This window comes from Siphateles boraxobius, unplaced genomic scaffold, assembly GCF_051911475.1.
Source record: "Siphateles boraxobius isolate OS27281-9 unplaced genomic scaffold, OSU_SipBor_1 55, whole genome shotgun sequence".
NCBI classification, from domain to species: domain Eukaryota; kingdom Metazoa; phylum Chordata; class Actinopteri; order Cypriniformes; family Leuciscidae; genus Siphateles; species Siphateles boraxobius.
In genome coordinates, this window is record NW_027509181.1 from 3,027,366 (window position 1) to 3,054,464 (window position 27,099).

Sequence of the window (27,099 nt, forward strand, 5' to 3'; positions counted from 1 at the left end):
GGACTTTTGTTTCACTCCATCCTATCTGTCCTTTTTAAATGCATGTTATGCATCTATTGCGAACAATTCACCAGTGCATATCTTTTGACCTTGTAATGTTTAATCAAAATTTTGTTGGAAAATATATGCTGGATTTACTTAACTTTTTATGTCAACAGGTTCTGCGTAACTGTGTAATGTCGCATTAACATTGTTTATTACAGTAAACTTAAGTTTATTACATAAGATTGATTCAGTGTCATTTAGTTGAATCAGGTTAACATTCTTAATTTAGTCAAAAACTATTGTTCAATTATCCTAAAATTAATATCAAACAAAAATTAAAACAAATAATCGAATTGTCTAATTGAATAGTTTATTTAGTGATTGTGTTCAACAACCTTTACAAATATATCTAATAAGATAACCTGATGGTTTTGTCACATCCAATGCAAGTAGTTGTTTTTATAATTATTAAAACCACTTTAATTATTGTTATCACGTCTTCATCCCAAGCACACAGTCTTGTGTTAACACTTACATATCAGAAACTCTTTTAAATATAAACATAAAAGAACATTAACAAGTCTACAATTTTTGTCTTGATGAAAAAAAATAAAAATAAAAATATTTCAAAATGTACACCCCCTATCCTCCGTGATGTGAAGGGGAAATCCTGTTCCTAGCTTTTGTATATTGCTATTTTTAACACTATTTTAACTAAACTCATTTATGTAATCTCAACTCAAATGGATTAAGTAAAAATGGATATAATCATGCTACATGAACACTCCAAGTAAAAAATGGATATAATGAGATTACATATACACACTAGAGGTAAATTGGTTAGTATAACATTATTCCGAATCGAGTCAAAAAAGGAAATTGCGGCACACCATTATGTTTCTGTCTACGATATAATCGGTAAACATTCAGACAGTTTTGTCGACGGTGTTAGCCAATTGGTGACGTTCGGCCATCTCTTCTTCATCGTCAGAGTCTAATCGTCTTGACCTCTTGACCAATTCCGTGAATACATCGGCTACATACGTGAACAGGCACAACACATCGATGATACCGATTTCATGATGTGATTCGTACATCATATCGAGAACCTCTTTTAATCGTCACCATTAACACATATGTCGGTCAAATAGACCCATGAATTATTACACAACCCTCTTTTGACATCCATGTCTTTTTTGAGATGTGTTACACTTTTGGTATCCCGCTCACAATCGTTATTCATATCACACGCAGCATCGATTATCCTGTGCATCGAGTCAATCATTGGGTCTCTAAAATAATCTTTAAACATACAGTTGATTGTGTGTGTGTGTTGGTGTACAAACACTGCTTGAATATGTTTGTATAAATAAGATCTAAGACGACTAAGCACAGTTTTTGCTTTAAAAATGTAAAGTTTTTGAACAGATGCTAAGTAAATAATAGCATAGATTAAATTTATGCAAAATAATTTCTGGAACATTCTATGTAAATGTTCATTTTTTTGTCACTAACCTTACAGAAATATCACACTAGAAAAACACTTTAGGGTTACAATTTATTTACATTTTAAAATAAAACAATATGATATTTGAACAATTACGACTTCTTGAGCCATTAATGTGACAAGATTTGATTTTTTAATTAATTATATAGAATTTCAGACATGAAATGTCTTAATTTTAGGATAAAATTAACAGAGGGAAAATGCTTTAATTTAATGTCAACTTTATCCCCATTTAAAATACAATAATGTATACATAACTATCAAATATAAATGATATTTTAAAAATAACCTAGAATACTTATGGATTAAACTACTTAGTTTACCACGATTGACAAGATGGGGTTTGAAGCGTCCATTTTGTAAAATTAATGTTTCATGAAAATTGTCACTGGTTTTACTTTCTTATGGGTACCAGTGACACCGGTGACCCCCATTTATAGATTTATAGAAACGTTATTCAATGCTATTCATTTAGATTGTGCGCCAAATGTAACGATTTAGGCTCATCTACTTAATTATGGTTGAAGAATAATGATCTTTGACCTGATGTGTGTCATTGGTGGTACTGTCGTGTTAAATAAAGTGTCACATGTGACCTGACAATAATTTTACATCCATTTAATTCCGAATCCGATGCACTCAAAGTTAAGATTTAAAGGATTGCATCATTACTTGATTTGAACTTTTTCTAATATTTTCATTGTTATAGCATATACATGGTAGAGCGAATGAACTAACATCATTCAAGCATACTTTTAAGAAACCTGATTAAAATAAATAAAAACAATCTCCTTTATAATTTCTGTATACTACATTAGCTGAGATTTTTTTAAAATTATATAGCCAAAGAAGTAAGGTAACACATGTCAAAATGGTAGGCCTACATGCTTTCTTTAAATAAATGCACAAAAATATAAAAAAAATCATTAAGCTGTCATTTATGTTCAAATTTATAAAGTCAAAGGGTGTTCTAATACTGTATTCTAAGTTTACATGTTAGAAAAAATAAATCTGCTCTTCAAAAGGAGTCAGAATTGAGGTGTTATTATTGGGGGGCCTATTTCTTTCATGCTTTCTCCAAGAAAAACAGGATGGGGACAGCTCCCAGGGAAGGACTATTTAGCTTATCATAACAATCAATGGATAAATATAAAATGTAACATCGTGGCCGTTTGACTTTTTCCTGAAGACACACGTATAAACATCTAATTATATTGATCTTGCAGCATGGGCCTGTGAAGTGTCAAAATGGTCACATTTGGGGTATCCCTGTCAGACATCCTGGCAACAGTCAGGAGATTTTATGATACAAGATTTTATGGTCTTTATGTATATTTTAGGCAACAATAAAACGAAATATGGTATAAAATACAACTCTGCCTCTTTTCATCAACAATAAAACGAAATATGTAATAAAACACCACTCTGCCTCTTTTCATTTAAAAAAATCTTCAACATATTAATGGCCACACAAATGTGTTTCAGGCAATGCACATTGATTATCTTCACTGCACATATTTATAACAACACGAAATATAAAACACAACCCTGCTTCTTTTTGTTTTCATTTTAAAAATTTGAAACATTATTGATCATTATGTACACACATGTACATACAGTTAAGAGAATGCATAGTAAAATAAATATAATATTCTATATATTTTAGAATATAAAATTACACAACCCTGTCTTTTTTGTTAAATGTCAGTTTTAATGATCAATAATATCCAATATAAAAGTAGCCTATAAGTAGCCTAATAGGTATAAGAAGCTATACAATGCATAACAATAAAGCAAACAATGAAGTCAAACATAAGTCAGCTCTCTAATAGGCCACAAAGTTAAAGTTAAATAGCCTAAATATATAAAGTTATGAAACTTCACTTTGCCCTCAGCCAAACGATTTGCTATGGAACAAACTATAGATTAATGAGACCAAAGATCTACTTATACACAAAACAAATTAAATCTCATGTTTAACCATTAGACTAAAGACCTCCCAGGGAAGGACTATTTAGCTTATCATAACAATCAATGGATGAATATAAAATGTAACATCGTGGCCGTTTGACTTTTTCCTTAAGACACAGGTATAAAAATCTAATTATATTGATCTTGCAGCATGGGCCTGTGAAGTGTCAAAATGGTCACATTTGAGGTATCCCTGTCAGACATCGTGGCAACAGTCAGGAGATTTTATGATACAAGATTGTATGGTCTTTGATTGCAAAACACCAGGTGACCGGCCTATCTTTTAATTGCGTGATGTTTCCTGAAACAAACTGCAAATGCTAACACATAGCAGCTACACAGAGAGGAAGGGGAGGGCCGGTGCTCCCGCCATGATGGAACCAATCTTCATTCTCAATGAGCAAACGGAGAGCACACTCTTCTGCTTCGAAATTCAAGGATCTGTGATTTTAACCAGAGCCAAAAAGACCTCCTAATTTAACTGATGGTAAGTTCACTTCAATATGTGTTTAAAATTAATTTTAAATACGTATAAAATGTAATCTTATTTCATATAAACACTGCTTTATATGTTTATTTATCTGTGTAAGCCAGTATTCCGTGGTGTATTAGATTAAAATACTTAGTATAGTATTAGAAACACTATTCTGCAGACGCACGTACTGTGGTCTACTGGATAAATTGAGGGGGACAATCGAGGGGGACTTGGGTGGTGGTAGCAGTCTAGCCAGTTAGAGATATGCAAGATCTGAGGACTATTTTATCTTTAAAAAAGCTTGGACAAATAGGAAGCCCTGACGCCGAGGCTATCAGGCTTCCAAAGGGTGGTCCCCTCCTGGGTAGGGATGGTTTTGAGAAATCGTTTCTCCTCGGCGCCCTCTGGGGTGCGACTCTCTGAGGAGGGTCGCAGCGCTGCCAGTTCGGTTTTTCCCTGCCGGTTCGCTGTTCAGGACACCGAGGTGTCAACGTCCCCATACGATCCTCCGAGGAGGCTCGTAGGAACTAAGTTATTTAGAGGTAGGCAAGATCTGAGGACTGTCGTCATCTCTAATAAAGCTTAGACAGGAAGTCCTGTCGTAAAAACGAGGCTATCAGGCTTTTGAGGGCTCCTCCGGGGCAGGGACGGTTTTGAGAAGTCGTTTCTCCTCGGCACCCTCTGGGGTTCGACTCTCTGAGGAGGGTCGCAGCGCTGCCAGTTCGGTTGTTCCCTGCCGGTTCGCCGTTCAGGGCACCGAGGTGTCAGCGTCCCCATACGATCCTCCGAGGAGGGTCGTAGAATGGTCAGTTCGGTTGTTCCCTGCCAGTTCGCCGCTTCAGGGCACCGTAGTGACTGTTCAACCAAATCCAGAGGCCAGTCTTGAGAGACTGGTTACCCTTGTAGAATTTCTGGCAGCGTGGAAACTACTGCCACATATTTCTCGGTGGGTCCTGCACACTATAGAAAAGGGTTCAGAATTCGGTTCTTGTCCGCCTAGATTTCTAGGGGTCCTCCCCACTTTGGTGGACCCCGAGCAGGCTTTGGTTATGGAGCAGGAAGTACTGACACTTCTGCAAAAGGAGCTGTAGAAGGGGTTCCTCCTCCCGGCAGACAGTCAGGGTTTTACTGCCTATACCTCATTGTTCCAAAAGAGGATGAGGGGTTGCGTCCTACTCTAGACCTGCGTCAATTAAACAGCAGGTTTCAGAATCTTAAGTTCAAAGTATGCTTACGCTAAATATGATTGTGTCACAGACTCAGTCTGAGGACTGGTTTGTCACAATAGACTTAAAAGACTTACTTATCTATCCATCCTCATCACAGGAGATTTCTGAGGTTTGCTTTCAGGGGCGAAGCATACCAGTATCGGGTTCTTCCTTTCGGCCTAGGTTATCACCCCGCACCTTTTACAATATGCGTGGATGCAGCTCTGGCTCCTCTGAGATTTCAGAGCATTGGCGTATTAAATTATATTGACGATTGGTTGTTTTTAGCTCATTCCGAGCTTTTGTCAGTTCAACATCGAGATGTCGTTCTGTCCTACATAAGGGGGTTGGGGTTGCGGCTCAACACCAAAAGAGTGTACTCCTCCCAGCTCAGAGGACCACTTTTCTAGGTGTATTATGGGATTCGACAACAATGCAAGCACGTCTGTCTCCTGCACGTATTTCTGCGATTCTCACAGCCGTAAAGAATGTAAAACTAGGTCAGTCACTCTCTGCAAAACAGTCTCTGAGACTGTTGGGGCTCACGGTAGTTGCGTCCAACGTAGTTACTTTTGGCCTTCTGTACATGAGACCCCTGCAGTGGTGGCTCGGGACCAAGGGGTTTTCTCCGAGGGGAAATCCGTTTTCGCATGATCAAGGTCACGCGGCTATGCCTTCGTGCCTCGGTCATGTGGAAGAAACCTTGGTTCCTCGCCCAGTGCCCAGTGCTGGGAGCTTCTTGTCGACGCGTCACGCTATCGACGGATGCTTCCCTCACAGGATGGGGGGCGGTCATGACTGGCCGCTCGGTGAAAGGTCTTTGGTTGGGGCTCATGGCAGTTGCGTCCAACGTAGTTACTTTTGGCCTTCTGTACATGAGACCCCTGCTGTGGTGGCTCAGGACCGAGGGGTTTCCTCCGAGGGGAAATACGTTTTCGCATGATCAAGGTCACGTGGCTATGCCTTCGTGCCTCGGTCATGTGGAAGAACCTTGGTTCCTCGCCCAGGCCCAGTGTTGGGGGCTTCTTGTCGACGCATAATGCTATCGACGGATACTTCCCTCACAAGTCGGGGGCAATCATGAGTGGTTGCTCGGCGAAGGGTCCGGACAACACACTGATGGTCTCGTATATCAGAGCAGATATCCTGTTGAGGCAGGGGCTGTGGCCCGGGGAATGGAGACTTCACCCCGAGGTGGTGGAGCTTCTTAGCTAGAACTTTGGTCAAACTACAAGTCGACCTTTCGCATCGCTTGTACAATGCATTGCCCTTGTTGTTCTCCCTCACGCATCCAGCTCCGCTTGGACTGGATGTGATGTAATAGGTGTGGTTGCCGCTACACCTATACGCTTTCCCGATATCTTTACTCCTGGGAGCTCTGAAGTTGTGGATACTGTGGGCTCAGCCTCTGAGGGGGCCCAGCTCATAGATTCAGGTCTCTCGACCGAGGTCGTGGAGACCATACTCCAGTCTAGAGCTCCCTCCACGAGAAGACTAAATATGCTGTTCTCTGCCTGATGCAGAGAACCCCTTCTGAATCTTGTTTCTGCCCCATTGGTACAGTACTTGATTTCTGTATGAATGTTTCTTTGCTGGGTTATCTCTGAGGAGAGATCCTTAATTTCGTCTTCTCCGTGGTACATGAGGCTGAGGCCTGCATGTACTTGGATTTGCACGTGCTATGGTGATAGTATTTCTTCACCCCAGGTCGGGTTGTATTTCTAGCTCCCTACTAAATGTGTGGGTCATTTGTGCAGCAGGCCTTCTGTCCTCCACCTTTAATACCCCAGATCAGGAAAAACTTAATCTGTTACACCCTGTCCGGGCTTTGGATGCGTATGTTCACAGAGCTGCTCAGTGGCGTATATCAGAACAATTATTTGTCTGCTTCGGGTCACCTAAGATAGGTTGCCCGGCATCTAAACAGATGATGAGCAAGTGGGTAGTTGATGCTTCTCTCTTGCTTATGAAGCGGCCGGACAGCCTTCACCTATGGCTGTTCAGGCCCATTCTACAGGAGTATGGCTGCCTCTAGGCTTTAATTTCGGGTGTTCCCTTTCAGGACATTTGTAATGCGGCAGGCTGGTCCTCACCCCATACATTGTCAGATTTTATGACTTACACCTCTCCACTCCTGGGGCTAGGTTGCTTGCTTCTTAGTGTGCGCAAGGACTTCACACAGAATGGGCATTTGTCTTTATGGCGTAGTGGGTATAGGGTTCCCACCGCGTCTCAACGCAGCTCGAGTTCCCTTGAAAGGGAACGTCTCAGGTTACGTATGTAACCCTGGTTCCCTGAGAGGGAACGAGACACTGCGTTCTCCTGCCATACTTCCTGCATGCCCTGATCGACTTGCTTCAGGCTTTTTCAGAAGCTGTCGCGGTCTGTTTTCAGGTGTGCTTTATAGCTTCCTGGTCTATGACGTCACCCGCCTATGACGTCTCGCTCTTCCATTGGACTGATTATACACGTGCTTCACGAGAGCGTTCCCACCGCGTCTCAACGCAGCGTCTCGTTCCCTCTCAGGGAACCAGGGTAACCTGTGACGTTTAGCTTTTTTAAATTAGTTTTTATTTTAATATCGTTTTCAATTTTGCTTTAAATTTCAGTTTAGTTTTAGTTAGTTTCATTAATGGTTTTGTTAGTTTTAGTTTAGTTTTTATTTTGCAAAGACATTTCTATTTAGTTTTTATTTTATTTAGTTTCAGTTTTAGTTTTAGTAATTATAGTTTAGCAGAACAAACAAAACACTTCCAGTGTAGACCAAAGCGAGACGATTATTTACAGCAAAGTTTAATGTTTGCCCAGATTACAGTTAACTCTTGTACATCTAGACATCTTAATAATAAAAATAAAATAATGGTTTGAGATTGAACAAAGCACCAAATAAATGGAACTTAAAAGTATACAAGAAAAAACTGTGAAAAAATCAGACGAACTAATTCATATTAAAGATGAAATCTTGTTAAACATGCCTAGTTTACTTTTTTCAGCTGTAAATGTAGCAGAGTGACCACTGGTACATAAACCCCCCCCCCCCCCCCCCCCCCCCCAAAAAAAACAGCTCATTTCATCTAACTTCAGCCAACACAACCTGCTGTAAAGCCAGTGTGATTAGATAATGAAGTATCTATGCAGTGTTGCTGTATATATATATATTTTTTTTTTAAATGTAAAAATGCAGAAAGTTGTGTGATGGGTAGGTCTAGGGGTTGGGTTAGTGTACTGTAAGGAGACAGAATATACAGTTTGTTTGAGGCTACAGTATAAAAACATTACGTCTATGGAGAGTCCCCACAAAGATAGTGGATCAGTGTGTGTGTGTGGATGTGTGTTTTTGTGTTTGTATGCGCGCACTTGTGTGTGTGTTGTGTCCTGTTATTCCATACATTGCGGGGAAATGTCTCAACGTGGATAATAATATTAAATGCACCTTTCACCCTGTCAACCTTCATGAAAACATGACATCTGAAACATACAGTAGCCTACTTTAGCCTAGTAGTCTAAATTAAAGTTTGTTTTGTGCTTGACGGACTTGTTTTGCTGTTGCACCCGAGTCTCGCAAATGAAACGGCATTCTAAAAATGCTGCCTCAAGTTAAAAGAAGTCCAACTTGCGTCTTATTACCTTGTGTTATTTCCCATTCCAATGCAACAGACGCATTCTTTATGAACAGCGCTTAGAACTAGCCATGTGTTCTACGTTACGGTCCTTCATTGAGCGCATCACAGAAGGACAGCGGTTAATCGCCTCAGCAACTTCTTCACGTATGAAGCCAAGCGCCATATCAGGCATTTCCTTAAACAGCCACAGGTCAGAATTTCCGCCAAAGTAAAGAGCTTATTAATTACGAAAACGATTATTTATTTTTGCTAATTATTATTTTATTTCAGTTAGTTTTTCAGTAACTGTTTTTAGTTTCGTTTAGTTTCAGTCTTTCATTTATTATGAATTTTTAATTTTATTTCAGTTTACGAAAATGTTTTTTGACCAATAGTTTTAGTCTTAGTTTTAGTTTTCGTTTACGAAAATAACCTTGATTGCAGTGTGATCCTATATCCCTGATGTATTAGATTAAAATGTGTATACATGGTAATTTAACAACTTATTTAAATAAGTATATAATATAAACTATTATTCACTATTTTATATGGTTATTTATCTGTAAGCCATTATATTGTGGTATCCACATGATGTTCCTATATCACCTATGTATTAGATTAAAATATGTATACTTGATAATTTAACCGCTTATTTAATATAATATCAACTATTATTCACAATTTTATTTATATCACAGGTTTATTTATCTGTGTAAGAAAGTATTTCATGTTTATTAGATTAAATTTGTATACTTGGTTATTTAACATCTTATTTAATTTATCAAACTAATATTCACTATTTTATGCTTTATTGATCGACACGTTTAAAGTTTAAAACTTACTATTATATGTCTTATAAAATTAACACCTTATTTAATTTATTTTATTTTATATACTTTGACCATAATGTTATACATTTTCTTAAAAATCATTTGTGACATTTTCATATACTCAGAAAGATGTAAGTCTCTGTGACATTATCCTGATAGACGCATAAAGATCAGCTCATTATGTTCAGCACATGTTTAAACTTTAAAACTTACTTTTAAATTTTTAATAAATGAACAGCTTATATGTTTTATTTCATATACTTTTTATGGCATCAATGGTATATTTCTTTAAACTCATTTGTGACATTTTCATCTGTTCAGAAAGATTTAAGGGGCTAAATCTGCTTTAGGCAGATTGACGCATAAAGATCACCTCATTAAGTTCATCATGTGTTTAAAGTTTAAAACTTACTTTTGAATGTTTAATAAATTAACAGCTTATTTTTATTTGTCATCGATGCTATTTCTTTAAACTCTTTTCTCATTCTCTCCACAGACATAATGGACAATGCCAATGCATATGAAAATCATATCCGTGTCGGACCTCCTTGTGTCCATAATTTCATCAATCTGTGGAGACATTCATCAAAATGTGACATTATTCTACTATAGTCATAAACTCTGGAAACACACAGTGGGGGCCAAAGTTCACATACCACCGGGTGCTCATAAAACCCCTCCCATCTGCACATCCTGTCATAAAACAATAAATCAATCAATCAAGGGTCATAAATCACTTTTTGACACAAGGTATCCCATAATTACTACTACCTGCGTCTGTACAGTGTCTTTACTAACCATGACGCTGTGAGTTTAATTACTTAAAAAAAGCAATGTGACAAGCAAGCATTTGAATGTTTACTTACCCATATGAATGTTTTGTGCACAGTATATGCGCGTTGTAAATCTGTTCATAAAGTCATCAAGTCTCATCAGAAGGCTTGGATTTGGATTAGACCACTATATTGATTATTTTACAATGCCTTTATGACATTTTTTGGATCTTTAAAATTTTTGAGGAATGGAATTTAAATGGAGGGACAGAAATCTCTCAGGTTTCATAAAAAATGTCTTCATTTGTGTTTGGAAGTTGAACGAAAATCTTATAGGTTTGAAAATATGAGGGTGAGTATGATGAAATAATTTACATTTTTGGGTGAATTATACCTTATAAATACAATAAGCTGAGCTTCAGATAAAACTAAATCTATATATCGAGAATTACATTGTTTGTATCAACGATACATATCGTCAAAATTTTTTATCACAATATCTCGATATAACAATGTATCATTACACCCCTAGTAAGTGCTTTTGTTTATTAGTCAAGTGCTTGAGGAAGAGGTGTGTCTTCAGCAGTGTTAGTCTCAGTGTCTGAGACCATCATGACACCATTGTTTACCATTGTGCAACACATTGCAGCAGCCAGCAGACCTAGAGCAGGCCATCTTGCGTGCTCATTGGCTGCCGTGCGGCAACTGCTGCAGCCTACCACTGAGCTTGGTAGGATTCCCGGGGAACATAGATAAGTGGGAACAGGTGGCCAGCAATGCGGGCCAGCACATGTTAAAAGCACATACATGGTATACAGAGCGGCATCGCCGGTCCATATAACTACTCACCATATAGTGCAGCTCAACCAGGAGAGCTAACGTCGCGTGAGAGTAGTCTGCGCATGATAATCTGGGCAGGATAAACACACCACTCACACTGACAGAAGTTTAGCATGCAAAGCGGGAACTTCCAGGTTATGAAACCTAACAAATGTGGACGAAGATGCAAATGCAACGGCCGCCACATAAACTTTAGGCGTGGATGGGGACCTGCCCTTATCCAACAGCTCTTGAAGGAAGCCAAGCAACCCCGGGACCCCACACGTTCGTGGGTCTAGATCTCTATCAGCGCACCATTTGGAGAACACAGACCATTTAGACACGTAAAGCTGCCTCGTAGAGGGAGCTCTGGATTGAGCGCGTTCTCGACCGCTATCATTTCCAGACAGTTTATGTGGAAGCGTCTCTCTTGGTTTGACCACAGGCCAAAGACCGGTCTGCCCTCGAAGACGGTGCCCCAACCTAAGTTTCACTTGTGACGTTGCCTTGAACGGGGAACGTTTGAGATAACTTTGTGATGCGCGAGCAGCGCCGGGCGTTTATTAGTAAGCGTGAGCGCTCGTAAGCGGGCACGTAACTTACATTCATAGCCATGGGCAGAATAGCCTCCAGGTTCCGATCACCACGCTTAGTGGGCTCGGAAAACTGAACCGGAGTTATAGGCGCGGTGCGCGGGCTCTCGGTGCTTGGATACGGCGGCACGCTGACAGCAAAGGCTGGCTGTTTCACATGTGACGTCTCGGTTGCTTTGAACAGGGAACGTTTTGAGATAACTTTGTGATGCGCAAGCAGCGTTACTAGTAAGCGTGAGCGCTCGTAAGTGGGCACGTAACTTAAATTCGTAACCTGACTGATATGAGGTTGTTATGGCCGTGTGACAGAGCGGGCAGAGAGTAGGCGTGAGCACAGGGTTGTGGGCACATTTCCTACATCTAGCACTCGAGCGGCATTTGCTAGCTTTATGAGAGTGGGCTCTGTGAGTGTGAGAGACACAGGGGTATCGTGCTTCCGTTTAGGGGTGAACACTGATATGTGGGCACATTTTCTACACTTAGAGCAACACGGCGAGAGCCGGATAACCAGACGATAACTCAGGATATACTCCTGAGATTTTGCAGGCGAGCGGGTTGCATTACCAGCTCCTTGGCTGCCGAATACATCGCTGCAGTAGCCTTTTCTAAGGGGACTGACAGGGCGAGATGTTTCAATGGTGGTCCGGCCGCGGCGGGACCCAACCGTTTTTTTTTTTTTTTTGAGATTTGTCTGGGTTGCCGTAGCGACAGCGGTTGTGTGCAAGCGAGCGGGTTGCAGAATACACTGCTGCAGTAGCTTTTGTAGCCTTCCTGGATTTAGGAGGAGGCGGAGTGATGAGAGCTCGACCACTCCTCGCTGTCCGATGCCAGGATGGAACAGCTGTCACCTGGGTCCATTTCTTCAGCTTCGTCCCCTGTGGCGGCGGCAGTGAGGGCCGAAGCCAGCAGCTGCGCGTCCGGGAGGGGGAGAGAAGGAGAGAGAGAAGCTGGCGGGATGTACTCCGGCGAGCATTCCAGTGTGACCTCAGGCTTCGGTGGTCTCTGTGAGCGGTGCTCCTTCTTGCATGGTCCAGAGGGCGGAGTGACAGCGTCCGTGGTGAAAGCTTCGAGTCAAGCCCACAGGGTCGACAGTGGAAGCGCTTCACATTGCATGCAGCCTCCCGAATCCAGGGCGAGGGCTGCGTGGTCTGGGCCCAGGCAGAGAGCGCAAATCACATGGCGGTCTCCGGCGCTGAGCGGGGCTCTGCACGAGCCGCAGGAAAGGCGAGGCATTTTGAGAAAAACGCTTGCGCTCTTTTAGAGAGAGAGAGAGAGTGAGTGTCGCAGCGGCGAACACTCACAGGATAATGCATTATAAAGGATACTCGACGCCGGATGGCGTAGCAGCACGGAAGGCTTCCTCAGGCGCTTTCCTAAACTTGCTGGTCGCTAGTTTCGACGGCGGAAAAGCTTCTCTCAAAGTCCAGCGATGCGGAGAGCTTCGCTGAAGATGATGAAATCAGTGACGCAGCCTCTGAGCCTGACTTTTATACGCTGAGCCGCCCCCATTTTGGCGGGCTGTGACGCGTAGAGGCCGCAAAGTGCCCTCATTGGGCGTGACGTCACGCGCCAAGCTCAGTGGTAGGCTGCAGCAGTTGCCGCACGGCAGCCAATGAGCACGCAAGATGGCCTGCTCTAGGTCTGCTGGCTGCTGCACTGCGTTGACAATAAATGCAAAATAAAGGATAATCTTTGGCTTCAATATCTCGAGAAAAGATGACTTTACCCGTAGCGTAAGCTAGCTTACGCAATACGAGATAACCTCTCGTAAGAGAACAAGGCCAGTTCGCAAAGGTTAGTATACAGAATATAATATATAGTATACATACAGTATGTTGTATATTAACTTGGTAAAATACAGTATATTTGGTAGGAATCATGTACAACAGACAGATATTAATCAAACTAATTGAATACGTCCTTCAAAAGACCATCCTTCATTGTTTGCTAAGGTGCATGTTTATGAAGTGTAACAAGCAGTGTTGAGTGAAACTTCTGGCCTGATTCATATAATAAAGATTTATGTTATATGTTTTTTGTTCCATTCGACCTAACTGTTTAGGTGATGAATTCGGTGCATGCTTGGTTAAAGAGATGACTCTTCAGTCTAGACTTAAACTAGCAAAGTGTGTATAATTCATAAACAATGCTGGGAAGTCCAACATTTTAGTCTGTTAACTTTAATACCACGTTTACATGTGTGTGTATGATGTGTGAACATCTCTGGTTACGTATGTAACCCTAGTTCCCTGAAGGGAACGAGACGCTGCGTGACAACGCTTTGGGAACGCCCCTGCGTGAGTGCGTCATGAAGCACGTATGAAATCAGTCCAATGGCGAGACGGAACGTCATAGGCGGGTGACGTCATCGACCAGGAAACTATATAAGCACCCCAAAACACAAGCGCGTCAGCTTCTGATAAGACTGAAGCAAGTGCTCACTGGCATGCTGGGAGTATGGCAAAGACACGCAGCGTCTCGTTCCCTTCAGGGAACCAGTGTTACATACGTAACCAGAGACGTTCCCTATCAGGGAACTCGAGCTGCGTGACAACGCTTTGGGAACGCTAATACCAACGTCGCCATACGAGCAAGTGTCCGTCGTGTGAAGTCAGAGCGCACATTCGGACGAAAGCACCTGCGCCCCTGGAGTGGAGCTGAAGTCGAGATGATAAAACTTCACGAATGTGTGCGGTGAGGACCAGCCTGCCGCATCACAAACATCCTGGATTGATACTCCTGACAGAATAGCCTTAGAGGCAGCCATACTCCTGGTTGAATGAGCCCGGACAGCCAAAGGAGAAGGCTGACTGGCAGACTCATAGGCAAGTGAGATGGCCTCGACCACCAACTTGCTCATCCTCTGCTTAGATACTGGACAGCCCTTCTTAGGGGGTCCAAAGCAAACGAATAGCTGTTCACTCTTTCTCCACAGGGCAGCTCTGTGGATGTACGCATCTAGGGCCCTAACAGGGCAAAGCAGATTTAGTTTCTCTTGGTCCGACGTCAGAAATAGAGGAGGACAGAAAGCCTGCAGTACAATAGGCCTGACCACATTGGTTGGTACCTTGGGAACGTATCCCGGCCTAGGGAGGAGGAAAGCCTTCACCATGCCTGGTGCAAATTCCAAGCACGAGGGAGAGACCGAAAGAGCTTGGATATCTCCTATTCTTTTTAATGAAGATATAGCCAGAAGAAAGATAGTTTTAAGAGTGAAGAATTTCTCCGAAACTTCTTCAATGGGCTCGAACGGTGCCCTCTAGATCTCTAGAGAGACCTTCTAGAACAACCGCCAGGTCCCAGGTCGGCACCCTCGTGCGAACTGCTGGCTTCAGCCTCAGAATGCCACGAAGGAAACCGGTTACAAGTGGGTGTCTCCCGAGAGAAGCACCACTCAAAGGGACGTGGTAAGCAGATAAGGCCGCCACATACACCTTCAGTGTGGAGTGGGATAACCCTGTGGAGAAACGCTCCTGAAGGATTTCCAGTACTGCACCCACCGGGCAGTTAACTGGGTCCAGCTAGTGTTCTCCACACCAAGAGGTGAACATTTTCCACCTCAAGGCATATAATTTCCTAGTGGCCGGAGCTCTGGACTGGAGGATGGTCTCCACGACCTCAGTCGAGAGACCAGATTCTATGAGCTGGGCCCCCTCAGAGGCCAAGCCCACAACCTCCATAGATCTGGGCGGGGGTGAAGTATCGACCCGCTCACCTGAGAGAGAAGGTCCCTCCTCATCGGAATCTCTAGAGGAGAGCCGTCGAGGAGAGAAATTAGTTCCGCAAAACCAAACTCGGGCCGGCCAGTACGGGGCTACCAACAGTAGACTGACCCCGTCCCGGCGAACCCTCTCCAGAACTCCTGGGAGCAGAGCAATCGGGGGAAATGCGTACAGGCGTGACCTCGGCCACTCCTGTACCGTCGCGTCCAACCCCAGAGGGACTGGAGGACTTAGGGAAAACCACAGTTGGCAGAATTATGTTTCCCTGGATGCAAATAGGTCTACTTCGGCACAACCGAAATGTTTCCATAGGAACTCCATCACCTCGGGGTGGAGTCTCCACTCCCCGGGCCTCAGCCCCTGCCTCGACAGGATGTCTGCCCCCTGATTCAAATACCCCAAGATATAAATCGCCCTCAGTGAAAGAAGCTTCCCCTGGGACCATAGAAGGATCTGGCGAGCCAGCTTGTACAACGGGCACGAACGCAGACCCCCCTGATGGTTTATATAAGAGACCACCGATGTGTTGTCTGACCGGACAAGAACATTGGTGACCTCTCAGGTCTGGGAGGAAGTGTTTCAGAGCCTGAAACACCGCCATCATTTCTAGACAATTTATATGCCAATGAAGATGATGGTCCTGCCACAGACCCTGGGCCGAGCGACCACTCATGATCGCCCCCCAGCCTGTGAGAGAGGCGTCCGTCGTTAGTGTTACACGACGACACGGAGCCCCCAACACAGGACCTAGGGACAGGAACCAAGGTTCTTTCCACATAGCCAGAGCACGGAGACACCGTCGCGTGACCCTGATCTTGCGGAGCGGGTTTCCCCTCGGGGAGAACCCGTTGGTCCTGAGCCACCACTGCAGTGGTCTCATGTACAGCAGGCCGCAAGGTATAACGTTGGACGCTCCTGCCATCAGACCCAGAATCCTCTAAAATTCTTTTACAGTGAGTGACTGTCCTAGCTTTGCCTGTTTGACGACTAAGAGAATCGAAGCTATACGAGCAGGAGACAGACGTGCCTGCATCGTCGTCGAATCCCAAACCACGCCCAGAAAAGTGGTCCTCTGTACTGGAGAAAGCACACTCTTCTTGGCGTTGAGCCTCAACCCCAACTTTTTGATATGGGCGAGAACGACATCTCGATGCCGAATCGCCTGATGCTCCGATTGAGCCAGAATCAACCAATTGTCGATATAGTTTAAAATCCGGATGCCCTGGAGTCGCAGCGGAGCCAGAGCTGCATCCATACATTTCGTGAAAGTTCGGAGAGACAGTGCTAGGCCGAACGGAAGAACCCGATACTGGTACGCTTCGCCCCCGAAAGCGAACCTCAGGAACTTCCTGTGTTGTGGAAGGATGGAAATGTGGACGTACGCGTTCTTTAGATCTATCGTGACAAACCAGTCCTCGGACCTGATCTGTGACACAATCTGCTTGAGAGTAAGCATTTTGAATTTGAGCTTCCCTACTGAGCGATTTAACAGGCGCAGATCTAAAATTGGACGCAACCCCCCATCCTTCTTTGGAACGATGAAATATCGGCTGTAATAACCCAACTCTCTGCTGGGAGGAAGAACTCATTCTATAGCCTCCTTCAGCAGGAGAGTTTTCACCTCCTGTTCCATAACCAGAGCCTGCTCGGGGCCCACCACTGTGGGCAGAACCCCCCTGAAGCGAGGCGGGCGTGATCTGAACTGAATCGCGCACCCCTTCTTGATAGTCTGCAGGACCCAATGAGATACATTTGGAAGGCTTTTCCACTCTGCCAAAAATTCTACTAAGGGTACCAGTCTCTCGAGACTGGCCTCTTGAATATTTTGATTGGCAGACACAGTGCCCTGTAACGGCGCAACGGCAGGGAACAACTTGTCTGACCACTCTAAACCGCTCCTCAGAGCGGGCGAGCGTCCCTCGGGAAAGCGCTCGCTGGGACCGTCTACGCCCCAGCACGCAGGCGGGGTTGGCAGAACGGGCCCCTGAGGGCACCGAGAGAGAACGGGCGCTGTGTATTGCAGCAAACACCTTTCTCTCTTGGCGGGGACCACCCTCAGTACCCTGAAGTTTCTGGCGTCAGGGCTTCTTCTTCGACGAAGCCTTCCTGGCGACAAACTTTTTCTCTTCCTGAAACCTCTTGATGACCGAATTCACTGAGTCACCGAAGAGGCCAGCAGTTGAAAGCGGGGCATCCAGGAGAAAAGATTTTTCCTTTTCTTTCATGTTGGATAAATTCAACCATAAGTGTCTCTCCGTTGCCACCATGGCTGCCATAGAACGGCCCACTGATTTGGCCGTCTCCTTGGTGGCACGGAGAGATAGATCTGCTGCCTGACGTAATTCTCGAATTACGTCAGGACTAATTTCATCCCCCTCACTCATATCTTTTAATAGGTCTGCTTGATATGCTTGTAATATCGACATAGTATGTAAGCACGCTGCCGCTTGACCTGCCGCCGAGTAAGCTTTGCCCACCAAAGCCGAGGTATTTCTTAATGGGCAAAATTTCTTTGTGGGCAATGCCGGTGTCTTAAATGACAATGCCGTATCTGGAGATAGATGGTTCGCTAGCGTTTCTTCAGCCTTAGGCATCGCCCCATAACCATAATTCTTAGCCCCAGAAATATTTGAATAAACAGATGTTTGCTGGCTAAATATTCTGGATGACACTGGTCTTTTCCATGACCTCGACACCTCAGTGTGGAGGTCAGGAAAGAATGGAAGACACCGGCGTGGAGGTGCAGCACGAGACGGCAGAAATCTTTCATCTAGTTTACTTTTTAAACGAGATTCCTGTCTATCAGCTGGCCACTCGATGCTTAATTTTTCTAGAGCACGAGTGAACACCTCCATAAGCTCCTCACTAGCAGGACACTGAAGTGACTAGTCCCCAGTCTCTGCTGTATCAATACTTTCAACATCCAGATCCTCAGAACTGGATAATTGAAGTGATGGTGCCTCAGCCTGGGGGGAAGAAACCGCAGCGCGTGCTTCCACACCCGGATCTGAGGCACTGGATCTACCAGGTAAAGGCTGAGATAAGGCAGAGCCCGTCTCAATCCCCGCTGATAGATCCATTTGCGGATCACAGACTGATATATTCGCACACAGAGCGCTTGTTGAAGACTCAGAAGCTGACGCGTTTGTGTTTTGGGGTGCTTATATAGTTTCCTGGTCGATGACGTCACCCGCCTATGACGTTCCGTCTCGCCATTGGACTGATTTCATACGTGCTTCATGACGCACTCACGCAGGGACGTTCCCAAAGCGTTGTCACGCAGCTCGAGTTCCCTGATAGGGAACCTCTTATTCAAATTAAATGGATGACAAAATACATATTTTGGTATAATTAAATAATAGATTAACTAGATTACTTTTTCCATCATATTCATCTTCATGTAAAAGCAGCAATATTTTAAATGCACACACAACATTTTGCTTATGTTTTGACTAAAAAAATTATAATTTTACAAGAATTTGATGGTGCCTAATTAGAAAGTAATTTTTTTTGCAGGGCAAGTATCTAAACAGTCTATCTGACGAATTTGAACATCAGTTGTAACTGTATGAACTACTCCAAAGTACAGTATTGAAAACCAGAAGAGCACCTTTCTAGAGATTAACATGCTTTAAAAAAAGATTTTGAGACATTGCAAATTGTTGCATTGCTTTTGAAACTGTCACTGTTCCATGGCACTACCACAATAATTTGTTATGGTGGAAACACTGGTCATGAATACTTTAATAGAATGGTAACTCTTCACAATAAGGTGGCATTTGTTAACATTACACTTCTAAACATAAACTAACAATGAAAAATACTTCTAAAGTATATATTAATGTTAGTTCATGTTAATTTTAACATTTACTGATACATAATTAAAATCAAGAGTTGTTAATATTTTTTAATGGACCTGAGCTAACATGAATTAACAATGAAGGGCTACATTTATTTTAACTAACTTTAACAAAGATCGATAAAAACTGTAACTCATTTTTTTCTAATGTTAGATAAACGCAGTAACTAAAGTTAACTATTGGGTTACCAAGAGAATACTTTTAATGGACACTGTGTTTGATGCAATTGATCAAGTGTTTGTAATTTGGCTTTTTGGATTTTTCAGGGGCTTACAGTACTAGTCAGGGAATTGAAATAATTCGTCAGGATGTCGCTTGCTATATTGAACGGCGAGATGGAGGAATCGCATGTGACCCTGACAACATTTACCTCTCAACAGGAGCCAGTGATGCGATCGTGGTAAGCAGATACTACAAACAGACAACAAGAAAAGTGAAGACAAAACAAAGCTAAATGTAACATTCATTTAAAAAAACAGACACAGACAAAATATCTTGTTTAAACATCTGCATTGCAATATACATATGGTAGTTATATGCAAATTAGCCCATGGATATTAAAAAAGGCATTGTCAGCTTTGTATGTATTATTTCGTAGTGTAACCAGACAGTGTGGGGCATAAGGCTAATGTTTATACGCATATCCATTAACAATGATTTATAAAGTGAATTTGCATAAATTCTGGTGTGCAAATAACTTTATGAAAACTTTTTTGTTTGTGCCTAAGCTACCTTTGAAAAAAAAAAGTAGCCTACTTTGTGCTGAAATCTATGCAAAGTTTTATCCATATTTATTCACTTTTCATACTTATTATTAGATACTAGTACTTATTCATTAGATACTAGTACCTATTAAATAGATACTAGTACTTATTTGGCAAGTCGTTTTAGCTTAAATTGTACCCAGCCTTACTCGTCATAATTATGGCAAGCCGTTTTAGCTTAAATTGTACCCAGCCTTACTCGTCGTAATTACGTTTTTACTAGTAAGAATTCAATTAGAGAGCTCTACAATTCAATTCTTACTAGTAACAATTACAATTAGAGAGCTCTCTAATTCAATTCTTACTAGTAAAAATACAATTGGAGAGCTCTCTAATTCAATTATTACTAGTAAGAATTACAATTGCAGAGCTCTCTAATTCAATTCTTACTAGTAACAATTCCAATTAGAGAGCTCTACAAATGAATTTTACTAGTCATATGTCTCCATTGACTTCCATTCATTTTTAATTACAGAGCACTCTAATTGAATTGTTACTAGTAAGAATTTCAATTAGAGAGCTCTCTAATCGAATTCTTACTAGTAAGAATTACAATTAGAGAGCTCTGCAATCGCATTCTTACTAGTAAGAATTCCAATTAGAGAGCTCTCTAATTCAATTCTTACTAGTAAGAATGCAATTACAGAGCTCTCTAATTCAATTCTTACTAGTAAAAAAACAAATTAAAGATATGTATAATTGCAGAGCTCTGTAATTGAATTAGAGAGCTCTGCAATTGCATTCTTACTAGTAAGAATTCAATTAGAGAGCTCTCTAATCGTAATTGTTACTAGTAAGAATTCAATTAGAGAGCTCTCTAATTGTAATTGTTACTAGTAAGAATTGAATTGTAGAGCTCTCTAATTGAATTCTTACTAGTAAAAACGTAATTACGACGAGTAAGGCTGTGTACAATTTAAGCTAAAACGGCTTCCCATATTGCAGGGCTCTTTAATTCAATTAGAGAGCTCTACAATTGAATTGTTACTAGTAAGAATTACAATTAGAGAGCTCTCTAATTGCATTCTTACTAGTAAAAATTGAATTAGAGAGCTCTCTAATTGTAATTGTTACTAGTAAGAATTGGATTAGAGAGCTCTCTAATTCAATTCTTACTAGTAAGAATGCAATTAGAGAGCTCTCTAATTGTAATTCTTACTAGTAACAATTCAATTGTAGAGCTCTCTAATTGTAATTCTTACTAGTAATAATTGGAAAAGAGAGCTCACTATTCAGTGCCATCTCATTATGATAATCGTGCCTCATGTTTATTCATCTGGCGTATATATTGATCTTGCGTATTTTGATATATTTATTAGGCTAATGGTACCAAAGATGTGTTGTGAATGTTACGTTTTGCTTATAGACATATTTGTGAATGTGATACATGCATGTGTGTAGGCCTACATCAAAGTGAAAATTAAGTGTATTTCCAACTCTGAACACTCTTAAAAATAAAGATTCCAAAATAGGGGTCATAGAAGAACCATTTTGGTTCCCAAAAAACCTTTTAGTGAATCGTTCTAAAAAGAACCATTTTTTGAACATATTAATAATCTAAAGAACCTTTTTCCACTATAAATAAACTTTTGTTGAACAAAATGGTTCTTTATGGAGTCAATGATGCAGATAAAGAACCATTACATTAAATTTAACAGAATGATTATTTATCTTACACAAACCTTTCTCAAAGTTAATAAAAAATTTACTTTTGAATTTCTGAACTGACACTAGGTGGAATGATCGGCCAGATCATCTCAAAAAAATGTTTTTTTTTTAGAACGATTCACTAAAAGGTTTTTTGGGAACCAAAATGGTTCTTCTATGACCCCTATTTTGGAACCTTTATTTTTAAGATTGAACTCAGTCCCCTAGTAAATTCGGTTATTAATTAAATAAACAAATAGCAAAACGAGTTGTGCGGTGTCCCCACCACTTTTCAAAGCAAAGTTACGCCACTGCTTATCCCATATAATTTGCGGGATAATTAGGGCCGGACTGGGCGACAGCATAGATTTCGGGTTTGTCCCGAATTTTTCGTGACGTCTGGTCACCCTAGTTACAGTCTTCATAATGTAACAGTAGCCGAATGCAATATATATATATGAATGCAAAGGCCTATATGTATGTATGTATAAAACTTCTAACCACGCCTAATATGACTTTTATTTTGAAAAGTAGGGAATGGGTGTAATCCGTTTTGCATCTAATGAATATGAGTTTTTACTAGTAATAATTGCATTAAAGAGCTCTCTAATTGTAATTGTTACTAGTAAGAATTGAATTAGAGAGCTCTGCAATTGTAATTCTTACTAGTAATAATTGAATTAGAGAGCTCTCTAATTGCATTTTTACTAGTAAGAATTGAATTAGAGAGCTCTCTAATTGTAATTGTTACTAGTAAGAATTGAATTGTAGAGCTCTCTAATTGAATTCCTACTTGTAAGAATTGCATTAAAGAGCTCTCTAATTCAAATAGAGAGCTCTGCAATTGCATTCTTACTAGTAAAAATTTAATTAGAGAGCTCTCTAATTCAGTTTTTACTAGTAAGAATTAGATTAGAGAGCTCTCTAATTGTAATTCTTACTAGTAACAATTGCATTGGAGAGCTCTCTAATTGAATTCTTACTAGTAAGAATGCAATTGCAGAGCTCTGTAATTGAATTAAAGAGCTCTGCAATAACATTCTTACTAGTAAAAATCGAATTAGAGAGCTCTCTAATCGTAATTGTTACTAGTAAGAATTGAATTAGAGAGCTCTCTAATTGTAATTGTTACTAGTAAGAATTGAATTGTAGAGCTCTCTAATTGAATTCTTACTAGTAAAAACGTAATTACGACGAGTTACGGTACTGATCCACTTGTCCGTGCGACACTTCAGTCGCGCAGCACTCCACTTTATTCCTATGGGTGACGTCACGCGACTTTAACGCCCCCGCAAAGCATCCCGGGAAGGCGGCGCTTCATTTGGAAAAATGCTGCGCGTCAAAAAGCTGGCCGATGCCCATCTTTATGCAAATGAATCCGTCAAACGCGACGCGTCTATCCAATAGAAGTAGTCTCTCGAGGGGCCTTTGTTCTAGACTGGCCGCTGGGTCAAAACCACGCCCATAGCAGTAAACTTGAGGAACGCCCATCAACTTACAAATGTGGAGAGGCGTGCGACACCAGAGCTCTGCAATTGTAATTCTTACTAGTAGTAATTGAATTAGAGAGCTCTCTAATTGTATTTTTACTAGTAATAATTGATTTAGAGAGCTCTCTAATTGTAATTGCTACCAGTAAGAATTGAATTGTTGAGCTCTCTAATTGAATTCCTACTAGTAAAAATGCAATTATGACGAGTAAGGCTGGGTACAATTTAAGCTAAAACGGCTTGCCATATACAGTGGCTGTTCTGACTGGTCATAACATAAGACTAGTAAAAAAGCAGTTGTGACTAGTAAGATAAGAATAGTTACTAGTAACAATTACAAAAGATACTAGTGTCTAATAAATAGGTACTAGTATCTATTTAATAAGTACTAGTAGCTAATTAATAAGTACTAGTATCTAATTAATAGGCACTTGTATCTAATGAATAAGTACTAGTATCTATTTAATAAGTACTAGTAGCTAATTAATAAGTACTAGTATCTAATTAATAGGCACTAGTATCTAATGAATAAGTACTACTATCTAATGAATAAGTACTAGTAGCTAACGAACAAGTACAAGTATCTATTTAGTAGGTACTATAATCTAATGACTTAGTACTAATATTTATTGAATAAATACTATTATCTAGTAATAGGTATTAGTATCTAAAAAACAAGTACTAGTACCTAATGAATAACTACTTGTATCTAATATGTACTAGTCACAATTGGAATACATACTAGTCAGAAATGAATAGTTGATATCTGAATGACAGATCCCCATATAGAGACTAAAATAGAGACTAGTAGGTTTAAATGATTAAATGTTAAAACGACTTGCCATAACCTGTGTTTGTTTGGGTCAGACCATGCTTAAGTTACTAGTGTCAGGGGAAGGAATGTCTCGTACGGGAGTGATGATATCAATCCCTCAGTACCCTCTGTACTCCGCTGCTCTGGCTGAGTTGGGTGCTGTGCAAATCAGTTACTATTTGGATGAAGACAACTGCTGGAGTTTGGACATCAATGAGTTACGGCGCGCCCTGCAGGAAGCAAAGAAGCACTGCAGCCCTCGAGCACTGTGCATCATAAATCCTGGCAACCCCACAGGTGTGACGACAAATCTATCAGCTTTTATTGTGGTGGCCAGTTTGAGTTTGAAATATAAGTTACTTGATATATATAACTACCTCATCTCATAGGATCATTAAAAACAAATATCCCATCCGGACATCACTTTTGGCCACTACTGTATATTCCTTTATTACTGTGGGTGCTTCTCATTCCCTTCAAATTGTCCATCCTCTTTCCTCATTCCTTCATCTTCAAGTCCACGAGCCGGAAACAGATCACCATGATAAAGGATGTATAAGTTGTCTAAATGCACCATGCAGAGATGAGAAGTGAGGAAATAGTCTCTTTTTGTCGGAACACAAATGCCTGAAATTGGAGGCAAATTCAGAAAAACTCTAAATAACAAATACACAATTGATTCCTTGCATCCCTCCCTCGCATTTTTGGAGCATGGAAAGGAAATGATGCACAATTTAAGAAATGAGAAGCACCCTGGCTGAGTATGTAAATAAGAAGAGTGGGTAAATAAAAGTGTATGTGTGCTTATTTGCTCAAATATAGTTGTTGCAGTGGTGAAGGCTATGTACATTCATTGAGCTGAAAAACATACAAATAATCTGGCAGTGCTGCTTACCTTTACTCGACAGGTCAGGTGCAAAGTCGGCAGTGCATTGAAGATGTGATCCGATTTGCTGCGACAGCAAACCTTTTCCTCATGTCTGACGAGGTGATTTGTATGATAGGCCTATACATATGGTTTTTAAATATATAAAACACACAATGATAATGTTTTCAATATGCCCTGCTTTATCCAGGTCTATCAGGACAATGTTTATGCAGATGGGTGTAAGTTTCACTCCTTTAAGAAGGTGCTGTTTGAAATGGGTCCAGAATACTCTGAGAAAGTGGAACTAGCTTCGTTTCACTCAACATCAAAGTGTTACATGGGAGAGTGAGTGTCCAAAACAAGAGAAGTGCAAATGATCTGCAGGTTTTTTGGAAGAAGTATTCTGTTGATAATATTATAGAATTTAATGAATCTGACTCCTCCTACTAACTATTTGTTCTTAAAGGTTAAGCTCACCTTAAAATTAAAATTCTGTCATTATTTACTCACCCTCATGTCGTTCCAAATCTATAAGACTTTCAGTTATCTTTGATACACAAATGAAGATATTTTGAAACCCGAGATTTCTGTCTTTCCATTGAAAGCTAAAGCCATCACACCAAAAGGTGAAACTTCAAAAGGTTCAAAATGGTTCAAGATGTCTGAAGAGACTCGATCGCTTAATATGTTGAACAGATTAAATTAGACTTTTAATCACATTTAACTCTTTCCCCACCAGATTCTTTTTTTATTATAAGTATTTTGTGTATTGTCTATTTGGTTTGACTATAGTAGTGTCCTAAAATAGGTCAAGTAAATAGTTAAGCTCTAGATCTGTCTGTCTTGCTTCTTAAAGGTGTGGTTTTCGTGGTGGTTATATGGAGGTGGTAAATCTAGACCCGGAGGTGAAAGTTCAACTCACTAAGCTGGTATCTGTGCGGCTGTGTCCTCCGGTGCCTGGTCAGGCTCTTCTAGATGTGGTGGTCAATCCACCTCTACCAGATGAACCCTCATATGACACATTCATCAAGGTATATAATGTCCCGTTGATTGTTTCCTTGTTGATCTGTACCAGTTAAGAAGAAAGTGATAAAACCTTTTCTCCATTGTCTTCAGGAACGAACAGAAACTTTGGCCACCCTGGCAGAGAAAGCCAACATGACGCAAGAGATCTTGAATCAAGTTCCAGGAATAAAATGTAACCCAGTGCAGGGTGCAATGTACACTTTCCCACGTATCCACCTCCCACCAAAAGCCATCCTGGAGGCCAAGGTAGAATCAGCCTGTACTCAGTTAAATCTACTATCTGTCCTTTTTATGGGCATCTCTAAAGGGGTGGTTACATTTACCGCTGTTCTGCAAATTTTCATGGGAAAAATCCAATCATTTCAAAAGATTTACACATGCAGATTTTGCATTGATTCTGTTGGCAATGTGCATTTGCCATGTTGACTAACAAACAGCTGCCTGGTTTGAAAGTGATTGTGTTAGCTGTGCTAAAGTGCTAATGTGACTGCACTGTAACTAGCCTTTGTAGTGACTTGTTTGTAATTCATGGGGCATATTCTTCTTTTAAGTTACCATGACTCACTTTAAGTTACCATGGCTCATTAACCCAACACTATCACTAAAGGCCAATTCACACCGCACCGCCAGATGGCAAAGAAACTTTGTCGGGTATTGACTCCAAGCACAACTACCCAATATGCTTACAAAATTTTTAAAACACATTTTTTTATCATATTTGAATAATTTCCTAGGCCAGACATCACGTTTGGTCACTAATGTACACGGTGTAGCAACTGAGACAATTATTTGTTATGGTTAACAGATAATCTTTAAAACTCACTCTGGGACCTCTCTTAGAATACAGTGTGGATTTGTTATATCTATCTGAACATTAATGAACAGAAAAAGGGTAAGGCAGAGGTCTAACCACACTTAGGACAAAGACTCATAAATCTTGCCCACAGAGGAAACTCCCGCCAGAAAGTCCACCCTTCTCATTGGTAAAGCAAACTTGGAGGTGCGACTTTTTCCACAGGCTTTCGCCCTGTTAGTTTTTTTTCTCATCCGGCCGCAACATTGCTTCTGCTGATACTGGGGAACTCCCCCTTTACTGGGGCCCAAGGGCCCAGCAGGCAGTGAGCGCCTTCAGCCATGCTCTCACA

The 27,099-nt window shown here is 41.1% G+C and overlaps 1 protein-coding gene across 3 annotated transcripts in view; it reads left to right on the forward strand.

Moving 5' to 3' along the window:
• Window positions 1–27,099, forward strand: part of LOC143714636 (alanine aminotransferase 2-like) — a 131,736-nt gene that overhangs the window by 78,216 nt on the left and 26,421 nt on the right. For all 3 annotated transcript variants that reach the window (XM_077205890.1, XM_077205892.1, XM_077205891.1), the window contains exons 5-10: window positions 19,612–19,745; window positions 24,114–24,357; window positions 24,969–25,048; window positions 25,137–25,273; window positions 25,785–25,959; window positions 26,045–26,200. In XM_077205890.1, coding sequence (XP_077062005.1) covers window positions 19,612–19,745; window positions 24,114–24,357; window positions 24,969–25,048; window positions 25,137–25,273; window positions 25,785–25,959; window positions 26,045–26,200 — 926 coding nt within the window. The remainder of the gene's footprint in view (window positions 1–19,611; window positions 19,746–24,113; window positions 24,358–24,968; window positions 25,049–25,136; window positions 25,274–25,784; window positions 25,960–26,044; window positions 26,201–27,099) is intronic.